We start from the raw sequence: 25774 nt of genomic DNA on the forward strand, positions 1-25774 counted from the left end.
GGGTACTGGTGATGCTGGCAGTGCGGTGGTGTCTTCATGCAGGTTTGCTGGCTGTGTCAGCAGTGTGGGTTGCTGACGGTGTCCTCGGTACATGGAATGGCAGTGCTGCGGTGCTGGCAGTGTCCTAAGTGCAGGACACCGGCGGTGTCAGCAGAGCATTGGTGCCAGTGGTGTCTTCAGTGCAGGCTTGCTGGCTGTATCGACAGTGTGGGGGTTGCTGATGGTGTCCTCAGTACATGGGATGGCAGTGCTGCAGTGCTGGCAGTGACCTCAGTGAAGAGTACCAGTGGTGTTGGCAGTGCAGGGGTGCTAGTGGTGTCTTTAGTGCAGGTTTGCTGGCTGTGTCAGCAGTTTGGGGGTTTCTGAAGGAGTCCTCAGTACATGGGATGGCAGTGCTGTGGTGCTGGCAGTGTCCTCAGTGAAGGGTACTGGCGGTGTTGGCAATGCAGGTGTGCCAGCGATGTCTTTAGTGCAGGTTTGCCGGCTGTGTCAGCAGTGTGGGGGTTGCTGATGGTGTCCTCAGTACACGGAATGGCAGTGTGGGAGTGCTGGCAGTGTCCTCAGTGCAGGTTACTGGTGGTGTCGGCAGAGCAGGGGTGCCAGTGGTGTCCTTAGTGCAGGGGTGTTCTCAATGCAGGATGCTGGTGGTGTTGGCAGCAAGGGGGAGCCAGTGATGTCAGCAGCGGGGTTGCTGGCGGTGTCAGCAGTGGCTTCCCCCAGCACTCTCCTGGCACCGAATGGATGCTACCCGTATGCACACAGCATCCATTCAGCTACTCTGGGGTCCAGCACCGCCAAACAGCTGCAGCAGTGGGGGTGCCCAACCTCCCGACCAGAGCACCCGTGGGACACTTTGGCCCACGGGTTGAACAGCGGATCAGTGCTGTCCAACTAAAAGTGGGATATTGGGAGGGGTCCACCCACTACGGGTCGGTGCCCCTGTTTGACCATACTGGTCCAACACCCCAAGAGCCTGCTCTGATTAAGGGGGTCCCTAGCTCCCCAGGGCTGAATAGCAGTCAGGGTTAATGCTTCAACTGGGGGCCCAGTGAAAAGGCTCCCCTGGCTGTGGCATTAGCCCCCTCGCTAGAAAAATTCAGGTGCTGGTTCTGAATAATACAGGGGGACCCTACTAAGTTTTTCCCCCTGTATTTCCAGAACCAGGAGCAGATCAGTGCCCAATGCTGGTTGCTGACTGCCCCTATGTCGTTTGTCACCCGTATTTTGGCAACCAGGGCTGGTTCTGACTAGCCCAATGCTTGTTGTGCACTGGGCACAACAAGAGGTCCCCTCTATGTCATTTGTCCCCTTTATTTAAGCAAAACCAGCACTGGGTCACTAAAAGCCCAGGGCTCTTTTGTGGAGGGGGGGCACGCCATTTTCTATTTCTTTTTTTTCATAGGTTTTTTTTTAACCACAGCAGCACAGATGGATCTCTCTGATCCCGTCTGTACTCTGTGTCAATGACACAGATGCAAGAAGCATGGATGTCCTGGTCCGTGCGTGCATCTGTGTCATTGAAATACATAGCAGTACAGAGGGGTCTCACTGATCCCGTCTGTGCTTCTGTGTCAATGACACAGATGCATGTAGCACCGATCTCCCTTGTCCATGCTACATTCATCTATGTTATATCCCACTCGATCTAATGATTATGCAAATCATTAGATCGTGCACCATAGATTGGGTGAACATCGTGCAGTTTTTCCTGCACATCGTTCACTTCAGCTGCCAGAGAGAGTTCAATGGTGATTGGTGTGTATAATCTACTGTAATAACAAAGTGGAAAGCAAAACATTGTGCAGCTAGCAACATTACTGGTCAATGAATGTACAATGTAACCATGGAAAACAGGTGCTATTTTTGGAGGAACGGAGGGACCAAATGTACAAAAGTGTCGCAATACACAAAGGGCAACATTAATGAGTAGTAACAAACACAGGGGGGGGCTAATGAATATATGCTTTGTTGTCTGTCTGTGGAAAATGTGCAGCCTTTACAAATGAATTCCTCCCCCCTCCCCCTCTGTGTTGAGAAAAGCAAAGAGTTAACCTGGAGAAGGACATTAACATACTGTAAATTACTGATGGTCAGTTTTTGAATTATACTGTATATCTAGCACTACAATATGAAATATGGAGCCATATTTCCAATCATTATTTTATATGTTGTTTATCTCAAATGTGTTTTTATGGCTCAGTATATGAAATATGGAGCCATATTTTCATGGGGAAATTTGTACAGTATATCACTAAGAAATTGCTACACACATGCCATCCTCACTGACTCTGATCCTCACATACTGTACACGCTGTTTATACCCTCTAGATGAAATATGATTTTATTCTAAAAAGTTTTATTGTTCTTAAAATTATATTATTGATAATATTATATTATTGAATCATAAATTATTATTTTTGGAGAAAAAAAAAATGTTTACACTGAGATTTAAACCCTAATTTTCTGGTGTGATGTGCACCTACACTATAACACCTACAGGCAAATACTGAAGTGTTTCACTTCTTACATAGTGAAAATGAACTGAAACTGACAGCTTCTGTTCTAGTTCCAGCTAGAAATATAGCAACAGTTTTTTTCAGCATATGAAATATGGTGCTATATTTCCAAGTGCTATTTTCTACTGTATGTCGTTTATCTAAGAATGTTATTTATGGCTCTAGTATATGAAATTTAGAGCCATATTTCCAAGCACTATTTTCTATTCTGTAGGACCTTTTACTATATATGTAGCCAAAGTATGCAGGGCATTTTGTAAGCCTGTCTGTCACTGCAATGGGAGGCAGCTTACTATACAGGATCTTCCTCTCCAGCTTTCTACTTATGAAGCCGCAGTATACTTTTCTAAAAATGCCACCTGCTGTAGTGATGGCACTGCACTTATATCTCAGACTCCTTACACATGTCCCAACAGTATCTTGGCGGGGCTGGTTATCTGATGCCATGAATGGCAGGCCATGGCACAATTTTCACACAGATGTGTATGTGGACACATCTGTATATATGTATGTGTATATATATATATATATATATATATATATGTGTGTGTGTGTATATATATTTTTTATATATTATTTTTCCACATAATTTCATTTTTTTTTTTTTTTTTTTTTTATCTTGAATTTATTCTATTCATAATCACTTCTGTAATTTCACTTTATCATAGGTCATTCTCTTATTGTATTTTTCCTTATTCTATGATTGTCCTATTTTGGTGATTGGAGTCTACACAGTATATACCTATTTGCATTGTTAATTGTATATGATGCTATTGACATGTTCTTTTTTGTTTGTTTAATGTCTACATTCCACCACTGTTTAAGATGTGTTTCTTTAGTATCACACTGTTATAGATACTGAATATTATTTGAGTATGTGAAGTACTTAGACTCCACCCCATACATTAGATTGCCATCCCAGTTCTAAGATACATGATCTCCCTTTTCCTGCCCAGGCTCCACTATAACGAAGGTGCATTATTGACACCTCTTTGCTTATGTTTTTGTTTGACTAACACGCCCACGTTTGGTCTCCATGGTGGTGGCACCTGAATGTGTCAGGATGTCCTCCACAGATGGGGTATAATCAGTGGTGATTGCGCGGCTGTTTCCTTCCAGCCGCTATTTAAAGTAGCATGGGTGTGTGCTTGTTTTCTTATGACAAACGTCACACATCCACTTCTGCCCGGCGCAGCTAGCATGGAGTCTTCTTCCAGTACCTTGGTATTTGCTAATCAGGTAAGATTTGATCATTCTGACTAATCAGTTATTTAGCTGCAGCCACTGAAGCATAAAGCTTGATCATGTTATCCCTTGTGTATCTGTATAGACCCACGCTGTCCATAGACTCAAGGTGCCTTGCTAGTTGTGCACACTTTAAACCTGGCCTTTAATGCTTGATACTTTTGCTAGTTACTTTCTGTCTATTTATGTCCACAACTTATATGGTTGGTAGGGCGCTGATTTTTTTATTTTTTTTATATCAGTCTACATTCTCTCGCTTTGTATACATCATGCATCACATATAGTCAAGCTGTTTTTGTGTTATTTTTCAGTATTATACAGTATGTATTTCTCTGTTTTCTATGCAAGATGTTTTTATTAGACAGATCAGTGGAGCCTGTCAGACTCTGTCATGATTATTATTTCATTTCTATCCTCAGATGTATTGCATTATCTTTGTCAAGCATGTATTACGTATCACTCCTGCCTTGAGAAAGGTTCTCATGTAGAACTGAAATGTTGATTCTTAATTAGACAGATTATTAAAGATGCTTTTGGTGGCAGATTATTAGTAATGCTATTTGAGGCGAATTACATATATTCATTATTCTAAACAAATGTTGGTTGTTTAAACCAAATTGGTGAGTGCTTCCTCCCACACTTGTGGGAATACGGATGATATATATAGAAATTGATAGAAGATAGAACTGTGGCGCTTGATCCTAATTCCGGTTTTGTATTTTACACTAGAATCCTTCTTATCAGAAGTGTCAGCTCAGTCCTAGTCACCGTTAGGTTAGGCAGTATAATCTAGGGATAAAGTAAAAAAGAAAGGACAAGCACCCAATATTGTGGTATCTCGTGATACAATTGGATAAAATAATATAAGCGTATAATACAGAATCCCATCATCCAAACATAGTTCAGAGTGATGAAGCGCCTCAGGGAACCCTCAGACTCCAGAATGCCCCACGTGTAATCTTGGACAGCAACCTTTTGAGTGAATGGTGTCCACAATGTGATGTAATTAGCATTCAGTTTTATTCATATAAATCTGAAACACAAATATTACATACGGTTTAAAATGAAAAAAAAAAAAGGTTGCATATCGGGGTGGTGGCTGGTCTTGCAGGGGGGACCCATAAGTACACAGCAGGTAAGTAGTGGTAGTTGTTGCAGACTGGCATCAATGCCCTACATGTTTGACCAATATAGGCTTCCTCAGGGGTGAGGGATGTGTTCATAGAGACTTCTTATATACTAGTAATGGACCTCAAGCCCATCCAGTGCAGTTTTGGCGCAAAAATGACGTTGTTTCTGTTTTTTTGCGCCAAAATGATGTCACTTCCGGTTTAGAGGCAAAATGACATCACTTCCGCTTCGTGGCATCTGAAAACCGGAAGTGACCATTATATGGAGACTACAGGCTCCTAACAGTGCTTCTAAATGAGGGCATAGTGCCCAGTGTTCACTAGAGCTAAAATTGCTCTGGTTTTACTACAGGGCTACTGCCATTATATTCATATATGTCTCCTTTACAATTGGTGCCATTTTGTTGGTTAGATAAGGGGACTATACACACTATGAATGTTTATACGTAAATATCTAAGGGGATATTACTTTAAATCCACATAGTGACTATCTGCAGCAGAAATCTATATTCTATTAAAGTCCATTCATGGAAATCAACAAGAAGATGCCTATCTAATATACAATTAGATCAGGGCTAATAAAACCACACATTTTTTTATAAAATAGCGCACCCGGATATGCACTATAATAACATGGTGTACACAATAAATACAAAGGGTTAACACACTATAAAATACTTAACTCAAGTATTGGGGACAATGTAAGTGAAATCATAATAACAATAGCGTGATCACAAAATTATGCAGGATATTAAAATAATTTGTGATATTAAAATAATCCAATATAATTAAAAATACATAATATATATATATATATATATATATATATATAACTGTAATTATAAAACCATATAACATAAGTTTAAAACTCATGTGGTAAAAAAAATAGGTGGAATGATATAACCAGATAAAAGTGCATCATAAGCCTGGAGGAAGGGGATAAAAGAGATTCAGATAATGGGATTATAAATATGGTACTATTTCATAGCTCTCATTGTGTCCAAAGGGGGATATCGTATTCAGTTAATAAATCCAGAACATTTCTCGTTGCGACAGGCGTTTTAGCAGGTCCCCACCTCTAGGTCCCAAACTCACTGGTTCAATAGCCTTGTATGTGAAACTGTCTTGAGGAATTATGGTGGGTGCAAAATTGTCTTGAAGGTGGATGACTCTCCACTTTATTCTTTATGTTCCGTAAATGTTCTTGGATCCTTAATTTTAATTGTCTTTTCGTTTTCCCGATGTATTTCATCTTGCAGCCACACTCTATAATATACAGTATATGACTGAGGTAGTGTTACAGTTTGTAAACTGTTTAAGTTTATATTCCTTGGTGTCATTAAAATGATAGCACCTTCTGTTTGGATGAACAAATTTACAAACATTGCAATGTCCGCACTTGTAAGAGCCCACACACTTTATAAATGATTCCTTCTTTTTTGGGCTATCTTTCTTCCTCAATCTACTCGGTGCTAGGATGTCCTTAAAGTTTTGGGATTTATTGAATACTACATCTGGTTTTGTGGGTAGTAAGTCTCCCTGAACCGGATCCATTTTCGGGATGTTCCAATGTTTGTTTTGGAACATCCCGAAAATGGATCCGGCTCTGGGAGACTTACTACCCACAAAACCAGATGTAGTATTCAATAAATCCAAAAACCTTAAGGACATCCTAGCACCAAGTAGATTGAGGAAGAAAGATAGCCCCAAAAAGAAGGAATCATTTATAAGGTGTGTGGGCTCTTACAAGTGCGGACATTGCAATGTTTGTAAATGTGTTCATCCAAACAGTAGGTATTATCATAATTTTAATGACACCGAGGAACATAAACTTAAACAGTTTGAAAACTGTAACACTACCTCAGTCATATATATTATAGAGTGTGGCTGCAAGATGAAATACATCAGGAAAACGAAAAGACAATTAAAATTAAGGATCCAAGAACATTTACGGAACATAAAGAATAAAGTGGAGAGTCATCCACTTTCAAGACAATTTTGCACCTACCATAATTCCTCAACAGACAGTTTCACATACAAGGCTATTGAACAAGTGAGTTTAGGACCTAGAGTTTTAGACCTGCTAAAACGCCTGTCGCAACGAGAAATATACTGGATTTATTAACTGAATACGATATCCCCCTGTGGACACAATGAGAGCTATGAAATAGCACCATATTTATAAACCCATTCTCTGAACCTCTTTTATATCCTTCCTCCAAGTTTATGATGCACTTGTATCTGGTTATATCATTCCACCCAGGGCCGTAACCAGGGTAGTGCGGCCCGTGCCTTCGCACAGGGCACCACAGGACAGGGGGAGGTGTTTGGGCCTGTCAAATTTCTGTTTATTATCATTCTCACTTGTAGCTTCCCCTTATTTCATCCCCAGCATCTCCTGGCCTCTCCTATCTTTTCCCTGGCCCTTCCCCATGAGGACATGCCCCTTTTTTGGGTGCATTATTTCCCTTTGAAAAATGAGGGGGACACCAATGCTCTTTCTGGTACAGGGCACCAAAAACTCTACTTACGGCTCTGATTCCACCTATTTTATTTACCACATGAGTTTTAAACTTATTTTATATGGTTTTATAATTACAGTTATATATTATGTATTTTTAATTATATTGGATTATTTTAATATCCCAGATTATCTTAATATCCTGCATAATTTTGTGGTCACGCTATTGTTATTATGATTTCACTTACATTGTCCTCAGTACATGAGTTAGGAATTTTATGTTGTGTTAACCCTTCATATTTCTTGTGTACACCGTGTTATTCTAGTGCGTATTCGGGTGCACCATTTTATAAAAAAATGTGTGGTTTTATTAGCCCTGATCTAATTGTATATTAGATTAGCATCTTCTTGTTGATTTCCATGAATGGACATTAATAGAATATAGATTTCTGCTGCAGATAGTCTCTATGTGGATTTAAAGTAATATCCCCTTATACAGTATATTTATGTATAAACATTCATAGTATGTATAGTCCCCTTATCTAACCAACAAAATGGCGCTGATTGTAAAGGAGACATATATGAATATAATGGCAGTAGCCCTGTAGTAACACCAGAGCAGTTTTAGCTCTAGTGAACATTGGGCACTATGCCCTCATGTAGAAGCACTGTTAGGAGCCTGTAGTCTCCGTATAATGGTCCCTTCCGGTTTTCAGATGCTGCGAACCGGAAGTTACGTAATTTTGCCACTAAAACCGGAAGTGACATAATTTTGGAGTCAAGAAACCGGAAGCAACGTAATTTTTGCGCCAAAACCGGGCTGGCCTGACTTGAGGCCCATTACTAGTATATAAGGAGTCTCTGTGAACACATCCCTCACCCCTGAGGAAGCCTATATTGGTGAAATGTGTAGGTAATTGATGCCCCTCTGCTATAACTACCACTACTTGCCTGCTGTGTGCCTATGGCGCACATCACGGCGATCAGGTGACCAAGCCTGTAGAGGCGAAACGCGCGTTCTACCCATGGGCTGTTTACACGCAGACAGTCCTAGATGATACACCGCGAGCAGCTGATTTCTGCAGCCACATGAAAACGGGCCAACTGATTAATCCAACTGACACTATCTGGGCGGCCGAATTTGTATCCGCTATCATATAAGGTATCTTTCCTTCTTCTATTGCTCTAGCTCTCTCTCATCCAAGCCAGACTGACACTCTACCTCTGCAATGCTTTAATAGCAACAGAAGAGAGACACAGTCAGGAGCAGGGACAGTAGAAGTGTTTAAGCTGTTGTTTCCCGGAGGATCTGATTTGCCCCTCTCTCATCCCTTGTCTGATATTTTTAAGACAAGGGAAAGCAGAAGGTGTATAACACAGCTTATCCTTAGGCCTTTCTACTATTTCTGGGGTACATTGAACTTTCTTTAAGGGTATCTATGTAAATGGTTAGTAGATATCACTTATACCAGACTGTGATCACATGTTAATGTTTTATCAAACAGGTATAAATTATTTGCTATGCTCTTAATTCACCTGATAATAATGTTGAATGTGAGATATTATCAAATCAATGTTTACTGTGATCAATGAACTACAGAATTGACATAAACTGATATTAGAATATGATGTCTTTATAGTGCAAGCTAGTTAGGGTGTGCATTATTGATTATATTAATTTGAGCTCAGTTTAACTGTATGCCTTGTTTTGTTTTGTCATCTCAGGGAAACTGTTTTGTTTCAGATTTAATAGCAATGTGATAGTGTAAAAATGTATATACCTGGTCCAAACGTATATGACTGGGGACATTAGTGGTAATTACCAACTAATGGCTATTATAAAATTATATGTGTTCTAATTGATGAAATCACAGCTGCTCAGACCTTGATGTATTGGAATCATTCTCATAATTAACGAATTAAACTTTATGAGGGAATACATTTTTTGCATCATACAAAGGTGGTGTATCTACTCGGGTTCTCTGACAATATTTGTTTATGTGATTACATAAGGGGACTTTGAGAGATTAATATTTTCACCATACCTTTATAATTAATTACATATTTTAATGATTTATCACTGTTGGTGATCCCGGACAGTAAGAAGCGTATCTGTAATACGCTTTGAGGATTATTTTATTATATCAATTATATTAAAGGTTAAGTATTATTGTGTAAAAATATTTTTCTATTTTTTTTTCGACTATTCTTCTTTTACTCCCTAAGAGTGCACCAGTAAGACTTAATTTGTCCTTTTGCGTCTTCGCAAACAGTTAAAATTGCCTATGGGTCCCCCCTGCAATACCAGCTACCACCCTTTTCAGATAAGCGACATATTTGTTTTTTAATTTTAAACCGTATGTAATATTTGTGCTTCACATTTATATGAATAAAACTGGATGTTAATTACATCACGTTGTGGACACCATTCACTCATAAGGATGCCGTCCAAGGGTACACGTGGGGCTTTCTGGAGTCTGAGGGTTCCCCAAGGCCACTTCATCACTCTGAATTGTGTTTGGAAGATGAGATTCTGCATTATACGCTTATATAACAAGCGTACTTAGGGTACGGGCAATAGCCAATTGTTCTCTATTTTATCCAATTGTGTCATGAGATAACACACTATTGGGCGCTTGTCCTTTCTTTTTTACTATATATATATATATATATATATATATATATATTATATATACATAAAGCAGGTAAAATAAGTATTGGACACGTCAACATTCTTCTCAGTTAATATAAAGGTTGAGTCTCCCATATCGAAAATGTTTGGGACCAGGGGTATTTTGGATATTGGAATATTCCGTATTTTGGAATAATCGCATACCATAATGACATGTTTTAAAAATAGGGCCCAAATCTAACCACAGAATGCATTTATGATTCATATACACCTTATACACACAGCCTGAAAGTAATTTTATACAATATTTTGTGGTTCAAACAAAGTTTGTGTACATACATGAAATTAATTTATGTTTCATATACACATTATACACAAAGCCTATAGGTAATTTTATACTTTATTTTTAATGATTTTGTACCTTAAACAAAGTTTGTGTACATTGAACCATCAAAAAGCAAAGGTGTCACTATCTCAGTCATGCTGAAAATATTCCGTATTTCGGAATATTCCGTATTTCGGAATATTTGTATATGGGAGACTCAACCTGTATTTGTAATGGAGCTAATTTTCACCAAATTTCAGCAACAACCCATGCAATCCACACATGCAAAGAAATCAAACCATAGATGTCCATAAATTAAGTTATGTGTAATAATGTGAAATGACACAGGGAAAAAGTATTGAACACGCTTAACGAAATTTATTTAATACTTAGTTCAAAGGCCTTTGTTAGTAATGACAGCTTCAAGACGCCTCCTGTATGGAGAAACTAGTCGCATGCATTGCTCAGGTATGATTTTGGCCCATTCTTCCACACAAACAGTCTTCAAATCTTAAAGGTTCCGTGGGCCTCTTCTATGAACTCTGATCTTTAGTTTTTTCCATAGATTTTTAATTGGATTCAAGTCAGGTGCTTGGCTGGGCCATTCTAGCAGCTTTATTTTTTTTCTCTGAAACCAATTGAGAGTGTCCTTGACTGTGTGTTTGGGACCATTGTCTTGCTGAAATGTCCATCCCCGTTTCATCTTCAGCATCCTTGTAGATAGCAGCAGATTTTTATTAAGAATGTCTCTGTACATTTTTCCATTCATCCTTCCTTCAATCAAATGAAGTATGCCAATACCATATGCTGAAAAACAGCCCCACAGCATTATGTTCTCACCTCCAAACTTCACTGTTGGTATGGTGCTTTGGGGTGATGTGCAGTGCCATTTCTTCTCCAAACATGGCATGTATTATGGCATCCAAAGAGTTCAATTTTGGTATCATCTGACCAGACTATATTCTCTCAGTATTTCACAGGCTTGTCCAAATGTTGAACAGCAAACTTTAAACGAGCTTCAACATGCTTTTTCTTCAGCAATGGAGTCTTGCATGGTGAGCGTGCATAGAGTCCATCCTGGTTGAGTGCATTACTTATTGTTTTCTTTGAAACAATTATACCTGCTAATTCCAGATCTTTTTGAAGCTCTCCACAAATAGTCCTTGGCTCTTGAACAACTCTTCTGATAATTATTTTCACTCCTCTGTCAGAAATCTTGTGAGGAGCACCTGGTCGTGGCCGGTTTATGGTGAAATTATGTACTTTCCACTTCCAGATTATGGCCCCAACAGTGTTCACTGGAACATTCAGAAGCTTAAAAATCCTTCTGTAACAAATGCCACCAGTATGTTTTGCAACAATGAGGTTGCAAAGGTCTTGAGAGAGCTCTTTGCTTTTACCCATCATGAGATGTTTCTTGTGTGACACCTTGATAATGAGACACCTTTTTATAGGCCATCAGTTGGGACTGAATCAGCTTATATTAATTTTCACTGATATGGGGCAGGATTGCTTTCTAATTACTGATATATTTCAGCTTGTGTCTTGGCTTTCCATGCTTGTTTGCACCTCCTTTTCTTCATGTGTTCAATACTTTATCCCTGTGTCATTTCACATTATTACACATAACTTAATTCATGGACATCTATGGTTTGATTTCTTTGCATGTGTGGATTGCATGGGTTGTTGCTGAAATTTGGTGAAACTTCATTACAATAGCCCCATTACAAATGTATTTACTTAGAAAAATTTTGATGTTTTCAATACTTATTTTACCCGCTGTGTATGTATATACATATATAGGAGGGAGTTACATATTTAGTTCACACATGTCCTTATGCTCTATAAAGTAAACTGATCTTCTATAGCAGTGTTTCCCAAATTCATTTCTCAGGCAGCACTAACATTGCACGGTATACATTTTACCTAGTTGGAGTACATGTGTATTCATTACTGGCTGACACATTTTAAAAGATCCATGGGTGGATGCAAATTATTTCACTTGTAATTCTGTGAGAAGACCTGGAAAACATGCACTGTTAGTGCTGCTTGAGGAACGAGCTTGGGAAAGAAGAACAATACACTTGATACTGGAAATGTTAAACACAATGAGTACAGTACTTCAGTTAGATGGGTTAGACAGAGGAAAAAGCAATATTGACAATATAAAAATACTCTAGTTTTGATGGCAAAATGTAGTGCTGGAGATCTTCCTGGCACATCTAGGTTGATAAGTTGTAAAGTGATGGTGATTGTTAAACAATAGGGGCACTGGTGGTAAATATGCTAGAAAGAGGGGATTTATTGTATTGTTTAAAACATATTTGGAGATGCTTGATAAAGGTTTAAAACCACTAAGGAGTAATTGGAAGAAATTTAGGGTCCCATTCATTATAAATAGCAGTGGCCACAAGGAAATTAGGAACTAACTCGTGGCGGCAAACACTAGTGTATCGGAGCATTTTAGCATTGCTCCGGTGCTGTGACAGCTGCCTACCACTACTACTATTGCTTCTAAATGGTAGCCTCCCGGCAGTGTTACTGCACATGCTTGAAATGAGGCCACACACAAGCACATCAAGGGGATTAAAATCTATCCCTCTTTGCAAGGTGGACATCCTTCCAGTTGGTAAAAGTGGGGCTCAGTGAGCTAACAAAAGATGGCTGAAGAAAGTGTCAGTTTCTACATTCTACCTTGATGAATGGATGTAGGCCACATTAGGACAGCAATGATGAATGAGTCCATTGCATAAAACATGCAGAAACTACTGTTTCCGCATGTAGAACAGGCTCGTTTGCCTTGATAAATAAGCCCCTAGTGAAAACTAAGTACTCGGAACATGACAAAGGTATGTAACAAGAAAGAGGTTGACTTAAACTTATAACATATATAAAAATCAGTACGATTTTCAGTGAATCAATTAACAGTGTGTTTACCTGTGATTTTCTCTCCATCCAGGTAAGTGGTCTTTGACATGGTTATAGAGTAAGGAGCAGTGGTGTTTTGGGTTGAGTATGGATGCCGAGGCACCATGTCAGAGCAGGCTGCCTCTACCTTTCCATTGGCATAAGCAGCAACGTGCAGAGGGAAGAGTGCGACCAATGCTGTGACCACGATGCTCCGAACTCGAAGATCCATCTGTCACAGAAACATTATTCTCAGTAACATTTCTGACATATAATATGGAAACACTTTGTTGTATAATATTCAATAACATTGCCCTTTCCGGTTCATTTAATTAGGAGAAATAAATAACATCACAATTCATTTTGAATAAAGCTGTCCTTCCTGTCTGGTGTATCAGGACATATGCCAGTGAGGTTTCTGGAGATCTATTCCCATTGACTGATTTTCTGTATGATGAAAAAAAACTATATGGTGATATTTATGCAATTTGGTGCAAGGGTGGTATTGCCCATAAATCATGTAACCCTGGTAAAGGGTTAAAGACCATACTATATTAATAAATATATATATATATATATATATATATACACACACACACACATGAGGTAAAATATATATATGAAATCACAATTCATGAGGTAAAATACGTATGTCATGTATTGTATTGTAGTTCATGATAAAAAAAGAGGAGGGTTAGGGTAGGGAGAGTGGGAGGTATAGCATACCGACCAACAAGTGTCGGTATGTTAACCCTGTCGGGATCCCGACGCCGGGATTCTGACCGCAGGGATCCCGACTGCCAGCAACACGTACCCAACCTGAACGTGAGAGTGCCCAAAACTATTTAACTTCCAGGATTCTCCAGGAACTACAACCCTTGGCAACAGTTTAAAGGAATTAATTATATTTACCTACTATTAATGTAAGTATTAATGTAGTAATGTAAGTCTGTAAGTATTAATGTAAATCAAGGACTTGCCTTTTGCATTCACTAATCTGCAACAGCAGGAGTTACAAACTTCATATACCGTGACTATTACTTTGTTCTGTTAAATACAACCACTCTCAGGGGTAAATATACTCAAGTGTGGGTTTTTAGAAGTGAAGATGTTGCCCATAGCAACCATTCAGATTCTAGCAATTATCTTCTAGTAGGTGATAATTAAATGTTAAGTAGAATCTGATTGGTTTGCTATGGGCAACATCTCCACTTCTAAAAACTTCTAAAATTTACCCCATATTGTAATGCATTTATGTATTCTGTGTGTGTGAAGGTAAAATATTAATATTTGCAAGTGACAGTTTGTGAACTTAAGTAACATTCTATATATACTGTACTGTGATATAATTTGAGCATGAGTCTACTTTAGGGAAGTGGTTGGGAAAATACCAGGAAATAATAATTCACATAACTACTAGAAGTTTATGACTTAAGCTGGGTACACATTTAACGATGTGTACCCAGCCGACCTATCGTGCGATGGGACACAGCGGGGGTTCCGGCATTGGCAAGTGCATACACACTTGCCGATGTCGGAAGCGACATCGCGGCAGAGTGGGCCGTGCTGCATTCAGGAGCATGGCCCTCGCTGACAATGTCACCCGTCGGACCTACATGCAGGTCTGATGGGCAATGTCGCTAACAATCCACGAGGGCGGGCATCATCAATGACATTGAATGTACACACTAGACTATGTGGCCGACATCTGGCCGGATCGGACGACATATCGTCTAGTGTGTACCGGCCTTTAGACTTCTGGTTAGGCTTACCCATGCAAGCCTAAATTGCTTAATATGGTTTTTCCTAAGTAGGCCCATTACTACTTACTTATACTTAGGGAGGAGGCACTGTTCAGCGGATGTACACCACTTAGCGGGAGGTGGGTACATTAGACCAAAAGGGAGTTAGTAACCTAGGGTCCCTTTAGAGGTTGAAGGGGGGTTACAATGTTATGGTTTTTTTTTATTTTCTAAATACTTTCTATCTGCTACAGGTAAAAGGCAGGTTTCACTTAAATGAAGCTTGTTCCACCCTTTAATTATGTGGCTGTAAAGTGAATGTGTACACTTTGCTAGTATAGCCAAAAAATATAGAACATCAACCAGCATTTATTAATAACACTGCACTTGCAGCACCAGATATGGTTGTCAGTCATCTATCTGAGTATTAGGGATCCTGAAAAGTCCCTAAGAAGGGGGTGAGGGGTATTAGTTAATTTCAACATTAATGTGAAAGGCTCATTTAAAAGGCGAAACTGCTGCACCATTTTACTTTGCACCAGTCTTTCTTCATACAAGACAGAAAACTGTCACAGTACAATTTGTAAAAGAATAAACAAAATCTATCTTGATCACGTCAGAGAGGACATAGTCACATCCAATACTCTCCTATTCTAGATAGAAAATTGATAACAGAAAGTGTTATATTAGAGCATTATTCAAAGCTTCAACTTCATTAGCAGATTAAGTATGAGGATAAATCGAATTTCTGGGAATTCATTGTACACTTGAAAACTGTTATTTTATAATATATATTAGGCATGAACAAGTTCGGATTTTAGAAATCCGAACCCCTCCGAGCCCCCCCGATCCGAGCTGGGAACCGAGTCCGGCTCGGGTTTTCCAGCCAGGCTCGGTTCCCGGAACGAGGCAAAACATCATCCTCGGATTCTCGCAGGTTTTGGATTCTATAAAAGGTCCCTGCGTCGGCGCCATTTTTCACTCCGGCTGTGGACAGTGAAGAGGGAGGGTGGGGGTTGCTTTGTTGGTGCTGCTGTTGTCCATAGGGGCTGTGTCCAAAGTCCATAGGGGCTGGCTGGGCTGTGTTGTGCAGTGCTGTTGTCCCATAAAGGCTGTGTTGTCCATAGAGGGAGGGTGGGGGTTGCTGTGCTGGTGCTGCTGTTGTCCATAGAGGCTGGCTGGGCTGTGTTGTCCCATAAAGGCTGTGTTGTCCATAGGAGATGTGTGCAGACAGAAGAGGGGGGCTTCAGTGGCTCCTGTGCCACTGTAGTCCTAAAGGGGTGCTGTAGTGTTGTCCAGGGGGTGCTCTGTCCATCAGGGGTGCTCCCCCCAAGTGCAAAAAAATATTTTTTTTCTCTGTGTTTGTGTGCGCGTTAGCCGAACGTGCATCAACAAAGTAACAGCTCCAAGCGTGCGCCTGTGTCATAAGTCAAGGGCCGGCTGGTCTGTTGAAGGGTGGTGTAACCCCCAAAGTGCCCCAAAAAATTAAAACATTTAAAAAGTGTTTATTTTTCTGTGTTTGTGTGCGCGTTGGCTGCAAGGGATGAGGATGACATCTTGCCTCTGTAGAGCCAGCTTGTGCAGGGAGAAATTAGTTACCAGCTTGCTTTGTGGGGTCCCAAATGAATCAATCATTTCAGCCACAGTTGTGTGGCAGACCCTGGCGCTGAAATGATTGGTTTGTTAAAGGACAATTCCATCTTGCACCTCTTTTTTTTCTTTACTGTATGTACTCTTTGGGGCCTAGTTTTCAACTGCCATCCTGTCTGCCACTGCAGTGCCACTCCTAGATGAACCACGTGTTTGTACAGCCCACTTGTGTCGCTTAGCATAGTAATCCAGCTACCTCGGTGCAACCTTTTGGCCTAAAAATAATATTGTGAGGTGTGAGGTGTTCAGAATAGACTGGAAATGAGTGGAAATTAATGTTATTGAGGTTAATAATAGCATAGGAACAAAAAAAAAGCCAAATTCTGTGATTTTAGCTGTTTTTATGCTTTTCTTCCAAAAAAATACAGATCCAAAATGAACCCAAAACACGAAAGGGTGGATTTGGCAAAACCAATCCAGATCCAAAACATTAAGAAAGATCCAGATCCAAAACCAAAACACGAAAAGTGGCCGGTGCACACCCCTATATATATATCTACAATACTGTGCAAAAATTTTAGGCAGGTGTGAAAAAAATTATGAAGCATAAGAATGCTTTCAAAAATAGAATTGTTAATAGTTTATTTTTAGCAATTGAAATGCAAAGTAAATGAACAGAGGAGAAATCTAAATCAAATCAAATCAATATTTGGTGTAACCACCCATTGCCTTCAATACAACATCAATTCTTCTGGGTACACTTGCACAAAGTTAGGGATTTTGTAGAATTATAGTCAGGTGTATGATTAACCAATCATACTAAACAAGGTGATAATAATCATTTTGTGTAGGTTGAAACACAGGCATTATCTGAAACAGAAACAGCTCTGTAGGAGGCTTAAAACTGGGTGAGGAACAGCCAAACAGCTACAAAGGTGAGGTTGTGGAAGACAGTTTCATGTCACAGGTCATACACCATGGCAAGACTGAGCACAGCAACAAGACACAGGGTGGTTATATTGCATCAGCAAGGTCTCTCCCAGGCAAAGATTTCAATACAGTCTGGGTTTTCAAGATGTGCTATTCAAGCTCTTTTGAAGAAGCACAAAAAAACAGACAATGTTGAGGACTGTAGATGCAGTGGTCAGCCAAGCAAACTTAGTGCATCAGATGAAAGACACATCATGCTTACTTCCCTTCCAAATCGGCCATCAGCTCAGAACTGGCAGAAAACAGTGGGACCCAGGTACACCCATCAACTTTTCGGAGAAGTCTGACCACAAGTCATCTTCTTGGAAGAATTGCGGCCAAAAATTCATAACTTCAATGTGGAAAGAAGGCAAAGTGACTCAACTATGCCTGAGAACATAGGAACTGAAGTGTGGAAAAATGGCAGCAGGAACTTTGGACTGATGAGTCCAAGTTTTAGATATTTGGCTGTAACAGAAGGCAATTTGTTTGCCGAAGGGCTGGAGAGTGGTACAATAATGAGTGTCTGCAGGCAACAGTGAAGCATGGTGAAGGTGTTCATTGTAGCACCCTTCACTTGTCACAACCCGTGCAGTTCCTCTTTCCTGCCTGGGGTGTCGCTCTCTGTTCTGGTGCTTCTAGTATACTATGGTCTGTATCTCAGCAGTTTGTTGCATCAGCTTAGTGTGCTAGGAGCACCAGAGCAGGGAGTGGCACCCCAGGCAGGAAAGAGGAACTGCAGTGGTTGTGACAGGTGCAGGGTGCTACAATGAATACTAGGTACCTTGCAAGTTGTCATTAAGAATTATCTTCAGCGTAAACAAGAACAGGAGTCCTAGAAGTGATGACATGGCCCCCACAGAGCCCTGATCTCAACGTCATCGAGTCTGTCTGGAATTACATGAAGAGACAGAAGGATTTCAAGTGAACCTAGAAGAATTGATGCTGTTTTGAAGGCAAAGTGTGGTCACACCAAATATTGATTTGATTTAGATTTCTCTTCTGTTCAATCACTTTTGTTAATTGCTAAAAATAAATTATTAACACTTCTATTTTTGAAAGCAATCATGTTTTCCACAATTGCCTAATACTTTTGCACAGTAATATATATATATATATATATATATATATATATACATACACTTATATTTTTGGTAGCTGAAACAGGGAAAATAGTTAGAAAGCTTATATAGGCAGTTGCCACCTCTCTTCAGACTAATATAGTGTATTATTTGTGAATCACTGGTTTAGAGTTCGCTACGCTCAAACAATTTATGGTATGTTAGCTGGGGCACAACTAGACGTAGGGGAGCCCCATAGCAAAATTTTCATGCCCAATCCCCCCTGCCGCTCACCTCCCAATCCCCGTGGATGGCTTCTCCTTGGCAGTGTGCTGCTGCAGGCACATGTGCTCTCCCAGCCAGCTCTATCTTTGCATTAACTAAAGCTGGGAGGAGGCATTGCCGTGGTCTATGGATGTCCTAGCAGGCTCAGCATGGCCACGCCTCTTCCCAAGTTTGGTTAAAAGAGAAAAAGATGACTGGGAAATGAGATGTGCCTGTAGTGCAGCAGCACAATGCTAAGAAAAAGATAATGAGTGTATGAAATAGAGTATTTGCAGTGTATTTTGTGAGATATTGGCATATAATGGATCTGTTCTTAGGTGTATGTAGCATTATGTGGATAAAGAACGAATGTTGTGGACACTTTCAGAATCAATGATGACACCCAGGCAGCGAGATTGAGAGGTAGGGTTTATTGTATGTGTTGTCAACAGAAATAGACAGGTCATGTCAGTAACTACTATTGACCTGTGGAAATATTTTATTAACTCTGCTTTTGAAAGATTGAGGTGGTGAGATGACATCCAAGATAACATAATTGTAAGACATTCAGTAATGCGGATGGTGAGAGATCTGGAGAGGATAAGTACATTTGGGTATCATCCACAAAGATGATACTGAAATCCGAAAGAGCTGATTCTTTTTCCAAGGAAGGTGGTATATACAGAGAACAGATCACCTAGGACTCAACCTTGTGGTACTCCAACTGATATAGAAAGTGAAGATGAGGTGGATCCAGTGAGATGAACACTGAAAGAGTGTTTGGTAAGTAGGATGACAACCAGGATAGGACAATGGGGGTCATTCAGACCCGGTCGTTAGCGCCGATGCGCTCGGACCGGGTTGATGGTCCCCCACAGCACATGCGCACGACGGCGCCGGTGCCGGCGTGCGCATGCGTGTGACCTGCTACGACCGACAGCGCTGGTCATAGCGGGTCTCGATCCAAAGGGGGCAAGCTGTCGATGTTGATTGACAGCTCGCCCCGTTTGGAAGACGGGCCGGGGGGGTGGCAGCCCAAATGGAGGCGTTCCCATGGGAACGCCTACCATTTGGGGGAGGCCCCACTGACATCACTAGTGATGTCAGTGGAGAGCTTCCAGCTCAGACAGAGCCAGAAGCTCTCCGGGGCTTACGACAAGGGAGACCCTACCCTGGGGTCTCGTCGTAAGCCCCGATGGTCGCGATGGTCTCTGACCATCGTGACCATCACCCGAGCGGTCGTTAGCGCTGTGGGTGTTAACCCACAGCCTAACGACCGAAACAGTGGCGGGCGGTCAGGATGCAAGTGGCTGCCCAGTTTCTGAGCGACCACTTGCATCCTCCGACCGCCTCTGAATGAGGCCCAATGTCCTTAAGATATAGGGATTGTAGAATTTGTATGAGAATAGAGTGATTGACAGTGTTAAATGCAGCAGAAAGATCCAGAAGAATTAGTAGTGAGTAATAGCCTTTAGTCTTAGCAGTGATCATTTCATTTACCACCTTAGTCAATGCAGTCTGTGTGGAGTGTTGGACACAAAAGCTGGACTGAAGTGGGTCTAAATTGTATGAGTTAAGAAAGTGTGTGAGGTGAATGTAGGCAAGTCTCTCACACAGCTTGGAGGGACAAGGGAGCTGATTGATGGGATGATAATTTGAGAGAGAGAGAAATGGGGTCAGAATTTGGTTTTAATCAGAATAGAAGTCCTCACGGCATGATTTAATAATGATTGATATATGCCAGTAGAGATAGAGATTACATATTTCAGTTAAAGTTGGGATGAGCACAGGAGACAGAGCTTGGCTAATTTGTGAGGGTATAGTATAGAGATGAGAAAAAGAGTTAATACTTCATCTTCACTTGTGGGATCCCATAAAGAGAAAGAGTCAAAGGGTTCAGGGAAAAAATTGAGCAGGTAGCTGGCTGAGGAAGAGCATAATTTTTCATGTTTGATATTATCAATCATGTCCTTGAAGCAGTAAGCAATATATTGGGTACTTGTAGAAGCCAGTGGGCTTCTACAAGTGAGGGTGGGGCGAGAAGAGATTTAAATGTATTCAAAAGGCTCTTGGAGTTAGAAGCTTATACAGAGATGAGAGATAAGAAATTATGCCATTCTTTACAAGAGAAGTTTTGTAGATGTCTTGTTACTTTAGAATACCATGACTGATATCTAAGTCTATGTGGGGTGTGACAAGTAGCTGGAGCCACCTCATCAATTACTAATTCTGTGGTGTGTGAAAGATGCAGTACAGAAGTATTAGGAGAAGTGAATGTAGAAATTGATGAGAGAAGTTGTTGCATAGAGATGGTAAGTTGTTGAAAATTAATTGAGTTACAATTACTGTGAGTTTGAGGAGGTTTAGTAAAGTTCAATAACATGAATTAATGAAAGAAAGTTTGCATGTGATAAGGTTGTGATTAAATTGAGGGAAAGGAGTGTTAAGCAAATCAGAAACTGAGTATAGTCTAGTGAATACAAGATCACAATGCACAAAATTGGTATCTGTATAGTATACTCTGAACTTTCCATAATGGTTAGGTAACCTGTTACAGTGTATAGTTTTTATCATTATGTCTTCACATAACTCAAATTCTTAATTTAACACCCACATCATCAGACAACACCTTCCTTTTGATCTTTACATAATAGACTATGATCTATGATGATGCTCCTATAACTCTGAACAAGCAAACCAGGACACTACAATCAAGTAATGTTCTTCTTATGGAACAATAAAGGGATATCCAATGTCTGAGAAATACAACTATGCAGCAGATTTTGTTTGTACTATGTTTCCTACCCCACCATGAAAATAAACATCTAATTTATGTGCAGTTAGATTATAAATTCCCTTTAAAATTACTATAATAAAGATTTAAATGGTACCAAAATAGCAAGTTATAATTATGAATTGTCATGAAAATCAGTACTGTAAAATGTGATATATCAGTCCGAAGTAAAAACAATATCTGCATGAATATCCAAGTACAATTCAAAATATAAAGTAAAACAAGTAAATTACAAAAGCATTTAGCAACCAATCAGACATTTGCTTTCACTGTCTTTCTTGCAGCATATAGATCAAAGGAAACTGCTGACTGACTGCTTTAAGTCAGTGAATATTTTAGCTTTTAACTTAAGCGGTAAGAGGGGCGATTCAATTGCAGGAAGTGCTGCCGGACATTGCTATGATGCCTGACTGCATACTGTACATATTGGTAGAGCCGACATCACAAGTTTTCCTTACCGCATTGATGTTGTTAATTGTATTCTGACTTTAGTGCAGAGGTACCCAAACTAGGTCCTCAAGGCACCCTAACAGTCCAGGTTTTAAGGATATCCATGCTTGACCACAGGTGACTTAGGGCTTGATGTATCAAGCAGTGATTAGAGTGGAGAAGTTTCCCATAGCAATCAATTAGCTTTCAGGAAGAATTTAACAAGTACATTCTATAAAATGATAGGTAGCTACTGATTGGTTGCTATGGGCAACTTCTGCATTGGTCCACTTCTCCACTCTTGATACATTAAGCCCTTAACTAGCACCTCAGTCAATTTGGTTAACCACCAGTGCTCAACCATGGCTATCTCTAAAGCCTGAACTGCCTTGAGGACTGTGTTTGAGAACCTCTGACAGTACGTAACCATATTGTGTAATCATAAACATTCCCAAACTACAGATTTTATAATATAACCTCATGACTCATATGAGTATTCTGCTGTGAGAAAGAACTCAAAGGACCAGCTGTCTATTATTATTATTATTATTATTATTATTATTATTATTATTACAGGTTGGGGTCTCCCATATCCAAAATGCTTGGGACCAGGGGTATTTTGGATATCGGAATATTCCGTTATTTGGAATATTTGCATAAAATAATGAAATATCTTCGGAATGGAACCCAAATCTAAACACAGAATTAATTTATGTTTTATATACACCTTATACCCATAACCTGAAGGTAATTTTATACTATATTTTTAATAATTTTGTGCATCAAAAAAAGTTTGTGTACATACATGAAATTCATTTATGTTTCATATATACCTTATACACACAGCCTGAAGGTTATTGTATACTATATTTTTAATAATTTGTGCTTTAAACAAAGTTAAACCATCAGAAAGCAAAGGTTTCACTTTGTCAGTCATGCTAAAAATATTCTGTATTTCGGAATAATCCGTATTTCGGAATATTTGGATATGGGAGACTCAAACTGTATTATTATTATTATTATTATTATTATTATTAATCACAACATTTTGTATAGGGACATACTCTATGAATCAGTGTTTCCCAACTCCAGGCCACAGGGAACTCTGACATTACATGTTTTCCAGATCTCCTCCTTAGAATTGCATGTGAAATAATTAGTCAACCTGTGGATCTTTTAAAATGTGTCAGTCAGTAAAGAATACACCTGTGCTCCAGCATAGCATAGTGTTCCCCGAGGACTGGAGTTATGAAACACTGCTAGTGTCAGACATAGGGCGGAATTCAATTAAGTACAGAATTTGTAATGCTGGGAAAAGCACTGGATTTCACGTCCAGAGTTAGTCAATTATTTGCCCCCCCCCACACGGTGAAACCTGGGTTTTTGCTCACTAACCCATAGATTCTGTGCAAAGTGCTGTGCATTAAATGTAGAGTCTGCATTTTGATGCAGAAGTTTTCCCGCAGCTCCTGAGGCTGTGAGGAAAAGTCCATCCTCTGGGGCTTAGCTAACTGAATCGGGCAGCGCGTTCAATTCGCTGCAGGATAAACCCCGCACTTAACTGAATTCCCCCTTATATTGAAACATGTAACTACTGTAGGTAAGAAATATCAACATCATTCCTGATCATTTGTCTATTTATAAAAAATATATATATATTTTTCTATGAAAAAGTCTGTGGCAGTATAAAGTAGCAGGTTACTGCAGTGAGCCATCATTTATATTTCTTATGTTTACAGAGTGTAAAAACATGAAAAATGTAAACAACAAATTGCAAAAATTAAATATATGCATTAATAAACACGGAAACATGAACAAAAATTAGACAGAATAATATACTTACTTTGTCATCCACAGGAGGACTCTTTACATATACATGATCAAGTTATCGCACACCTATTCTTAAGCAGACAAAGACAGTCTTATAAATCATGCAGCTGTGGGAGGGGCTTCTCGTGTATTGTATTTTCTATGAGTTGTTGCAATATAAAGTTACATTGCTAATGCTAAAAACAAATGATGTGAGTTATGCTTATTGCTATAATCGGGCAAAAGCACCTGGTGAACTGAAAATAGAGTCACAAGAATAAAGGTCTAATACCATTTCAAAATCTTTTTAATTTTAACAATTAGCTCCATGGTTACTAATGAAACATTTAATGTGTGAGTAGAAAAGAAAATGTGACAACAAGACCATGAAAGTATTATTTGGAAATCCCAGTAATTAATTATGTGCCTGCCATTGCACAGTATTTAAAATACAAGAAGAATTCTGATGTTTTTTATTTTTTCTTTAAATCTTCTTTCTGAGAAGGTGATAGCAGTTTATTAGACATTATCAGTTTACCTTAATTATATACAGCACAATGCTTCCAGAAACAGGGACATTTTCTCATGAAACACACAGAGGCATCTGCACGACACTTACTGCCCCCTCGCATCTGTGTGTTGTATGAGAACATTTTTCAGTTTCAGGAAGCATTATACTGTATATAATAATGCCAATTAAATGATAAGGTCTAAAGTTCAATCCTGTTGTGTTTATCTCTGTGGCTTACTCCAATATTAAATATACTCTACAGGCGTACCTGTCTGTACTGCTTTTGCTAGTCAGAATACCTGCCATCTCTAACTCCGACCAGCTTAACGCCTCATGTAATAGAGCACTGGCCATTTGTGTCCTTCCTCAAAACAACTTAGGGTAGCCTAGCTACCTTTCATGACAATAATGACACCACCCACCACCTCTGGTGCCAGGAGTGACGTGTGGCTGAGTACCAGCCCCAAGCCCAGTGTTGGGGAACCACATACTGTACAAGCTCATAATTCAATGTAAAGGGTCTTTATTTCATGCAAGCTGAATTCGTTCCCATCAATGGGAACCATTGTACTCATTTTCATGCTAAGAAGACTAAAATGTAAAAAATAAAAAACTTTTTGTTATACAACAATACCTAAATAACCCAGAACTAAACTTTGTGTGGCCCTATGAAAAATGTTTAAAAGTAATCTGTGCCACAAACAGGTCCTTCAGTAGAGCCATTAGCAGATCTGCCACTCACTATATGCCCTAAGCTGGGTACACACTAGATGATTTTTTACACAATTTGTCATTTTCTGATGGATCAGAGCGACAAATTGTCCAGTGTGTACACACTATGTGCGCTCCCTCGGCGCCATCCGTCCCATCCTCAGATCTGCATCCGTTTGGGCACCCAAAGTGCCGATTTATCACACATTTCTATTTGCAGCCACATGGGCTGCGAGCTGAAATGTATGCTCCTGCGTCTGTACGCACCTGTACAGAGCAACAATTGGATTGCTCTATCGGGTGCCCAGCAACTGCAGCCGCAGGTGCTAACAACTGAATCGCCCCTTTATACTGGAACAGACTGGCCAGCTTGTAGTTCTGCCAAATAGCAGATGGGCCAGTTACTTCATAGAATACAGGGCTGCACTTCTAGCTTGCACTTCATCCTGACCATGACTGGTGCAGATAGAAGCTGTCGGCCAGCCCATAAAGACAATGTGCACCCAATAAATTGACAGAAAATGGTTCATGGTTACTGCAGCTGCAATATTGTAATATTTCTAATATTTTTTGTAAAATATGTAATATTAATACAGCTATGCCTCAATAACACGCTAAATTTAATAGATGATGCATATTATTTGTTTGGCACAATTTTGTGGGTTCTAATATTAGTAG

The 25774-nt window shown here is 39.7% G+C and overlaps 1 protein-coding gene across 1 annotated transcript in view; it reads right to left on the minus strand.

The window, feature by feature from the left end:
- LOC148540751 (ferric reductase 1-like) overlaps positions 1-23949 on the minus strand; it is a 63773-nt gene extending 39824 nt beyond the window's left edge. Inside the window, exons 1-2 of the mRNA XM_088481595.1 lie at positions 23909-23949; positions 13247-13448 (exon numbers count right to left, since the gene is read on the minus strand). Coding sequence (XP_088337721.1) covers positions 13247-13448 — 202 coding nt within the window. The 5' untranslated portion in view covers positions 23909-23949. The remainder of the gene's footprint in view (positions 1-13246; positions 13449-23908) is intronic.
- Positions 23950-25774: the final 1825 nt, after the last annotated feature.

This window comes from Taudactylus pleione, unplaced genomic scaffold (genome assembly GCF_031769625.1).
Source record: "Taudactylus pleione unplaced genomic scaffold, aTauple2 ptg000017l, whole genome shotgun sequence".
NCBI classification, from domain to species: Eukaryota; Metazoa; Chordata; class Amphibia; order Anura; family Myobatrachidae; genus Taudactylus; species Taudactylus pleione.